Source organism: Gymnoscopelus braueri, assembly GCF_963280865.1.
Source record: "Gymnoscopelus braueri genome assembly, chromosome: 6".
Lineage (NCBI taxonomy): Eukaryota > Metazoa > Chordata > Actinopteri > Myctophiformes > Myctophidae > Gymnoscopelus > Gymnoscopelus braueri.
Genome location: NC_137607.1, coordinates 22,278,694 through 22,281,193, shown reverse-complemented (window position 1 = coordinate 22,281,193; position 2,500 = coordinate 22,278,694). Strand labels below are relative to the sequence as shown.

The 2,500-nt window shown below is 39.6% G+C and overlaps 1 protein-coding gene across 1 annotated transcript in view; it reads left to right on the top strand.

Annotated features, from left to right (window-relative positions):
- The window catches only part of LOC308087544 (disintegrin and metalloproteinase domain-containing protein 10), a 39,023-nt gene that overhangs the window by 27,734 nt on the left and 8,789 nt on the right, over positions 1-2,500 (top strand). Inside the window, exon 10 of the mRNA XM_080431491.1 lies at positions 1,956-2,127. Within this exon, the coding sequence (XP_080287617.1) occupies positions 1,956-2,127 (172 nt within the window). The remainder of the gene's footprint in view (positions 1-1,955; positions 2,128-2,500) is intronic.

Below are 2,500 nucleotides of genomic sequence, written 5' to 3'. Positions count from 1 at the left end.
GATATATGGTAGTAGTGAGGGGGGCGATGCAGGGGGGCGAGACGTGTTCTGCCCTTTGGCCTACTTCTCTTGCCCCTACTGTACATGCACTGTCCCTGTAACAGGCTGCTGAGATGATGAGATGATGAGTGACAGACCCAAATGCTGTTAGCAAACATTTTCCTTTTCTCATTCTCTTCTTCCTCCTTGTATTTTTGCGCTAAAGGGATAGTTCACCCAAAAAAAAAAAAACATTCTATTGATTAGTCACACCAAAAAAGAAATGTTCTTTGTTTTTGTCGCATTCCTAAGCCAATAATTTGATGACCAGCAGACTGGTAGGCAGCGATTCTGGTAGGAGACACAAAGGAGACTCTTTGTGTCTCCTACCGGAACCGCTGCCAGTCATCAAATTATTGGCTTAGGAATGAGACGAAAACAAAAAAATATCCATGAATTCAAGTCTCATAGGGTGACTAATCGATAGAAACAAAGTATTTTTGGGGGCGAACTATCCCTTTAAGGTGTATTATAGTTTGATTTAAATTCCCATTGATTTGTAGTTGTTGAAGCACAACAAATTGTGTTTTTCCCTGCAGATGTTCATAACTACAATAGCATGAAATTTCCATTAGAACAATAAAACAACTGAATTATTCCTGGAGAAGATTTTTAACCAATGCCAGTCTTGGGCTGGAGACTAAGACCCGAGGGGCTCAGTGTTCTTCTGTCTTCTGTGTTCCTCATCAGATGGTGGAACAGAACTTTCTGCCTGATCTGAATCCATTTGGACTTTTGCCTGCCAATATACAACTGTTCAATATTAAAAAATATAATGGTTTATTTTGGCAGTAAACCACGCCTTGTACAATGCCAGCTGGGATATGGTTTTGTTTTGTTTTTTTTATTGTTGAAAGCTTCTTGACCTGAAAGTTTTTGAAAGCTAAACCAGGCTTATACAATGACTGCCTAGATTGGAAATTCTACCTCCCTTTGATTCATGGACATTGGTGACAGCATTTTCACTTTTACCAGTTGACCTATAACCTGGTTTAGCCAGCTTCGGGAACAAAGCAATAACTAAAGTTGATCCCCTGTGAATACCAGAGCAATCGACTCTTATTACAATGCCAGTCACATGCTTTGTTTCCTAAAGCTCACTACACATAGTAAAATTGTAGTGTTCATTCCATCGTTGATAGACAAATATTAATTCATTTTTCCACTGTTGATTGATAGACTGTACAGTCATCAGTGGTGGAAAGTAACTAAGTATATTTACTTAAGTACTGTACTTGAGTACAATTTTGAGGTATTTGTACTTTACTTGAGTATTTCCAATTTCCAATACTTTTACTTCTACTCCACTACATCTCGGAGGCAAATATTGTACTTTTATTCCACTGCAATTATTTGAAAACTTTAGTTACTTGTTACTTTGCAGATAGAAATGATTCCATTATAAAACATACATTAACCACTTTAGCCTTATTTTATACCTAGGCTATTTGAAAATAGCCGATCTACAAGCTCACAACGTGTCGCATCGCGACGCGTTGTGAGCTTGTAGATCTGCTATTTTCAAACATTTAGTACTTTTAATTTTGGTACTTTAAGTACATTTTGATACCAATACTTTTGTACTTTTACTCAAGGGAATTTTTTATTCCAGACTGTTACTTGTAACAGAGTACTTCTACATTGCAGTATTGATACTTTTGCTTAAGTAAAATATCTGAGTACTTTTTCCACCACTGCTGTACATTGATTCAGAGATCCATTCATATTTAGTGCCAGAATCTAAGCGTAACTATTTTATGTCGCTTTGTTTTACTTTTACTCTTACCTGTGCCCCTCCCGTGTTTCAAGCTGGTTGTTGTTGCTGCTGTGACATCTGAAAAGCATATCTTTATTTTTAATCTATCTAAAATTGTACGGTTGAGCTGCAGTATGCCATGTTTTGTCTGTTTCGCCAGCACGATGAGGGCTCCCGCTGCGGGGACCTCGGGTCTCGCACAGGCAAAGGCAGATACCTGATGTTCCCTCACGCCACGGACGAGGTCCGGGAGAACAACGACAAGTTCTCCCCCTGTAGCGTCAAACAAATCAGCAAGATCCTAAAACTGAAGATGGATGACTGCTTTGAAGGTGAGGGGGAATATGGAAGCTGTCTACCTGTGGTTCTACCTCAGGCCTACACACGTGTAGATCATTGCTGTACAGTCAGTGGTTCTCAACATTTTTCATGTCAAGGACCCCCTAAGTGATATGTATTTGGCTGCGGACCCCCATCTCAAAATATTTTTTTCCAGGGACCCCCAGAAGCAAAGACATTTTCCCGATTTTTCAAAAATCTGCTGTTTTTGAATAGCCAAAGTATAAATATAAAATATTAATAAATGGGTTGAAATGATTGTGACGCTTCGTTAACTAATTTAGCTGAGGACCCCCTGGTACCCCCCAAGGACCCCTGGGAGTCCCCGGACCCCACTTTGAGAACCAATGCTGTACATCACCTGCT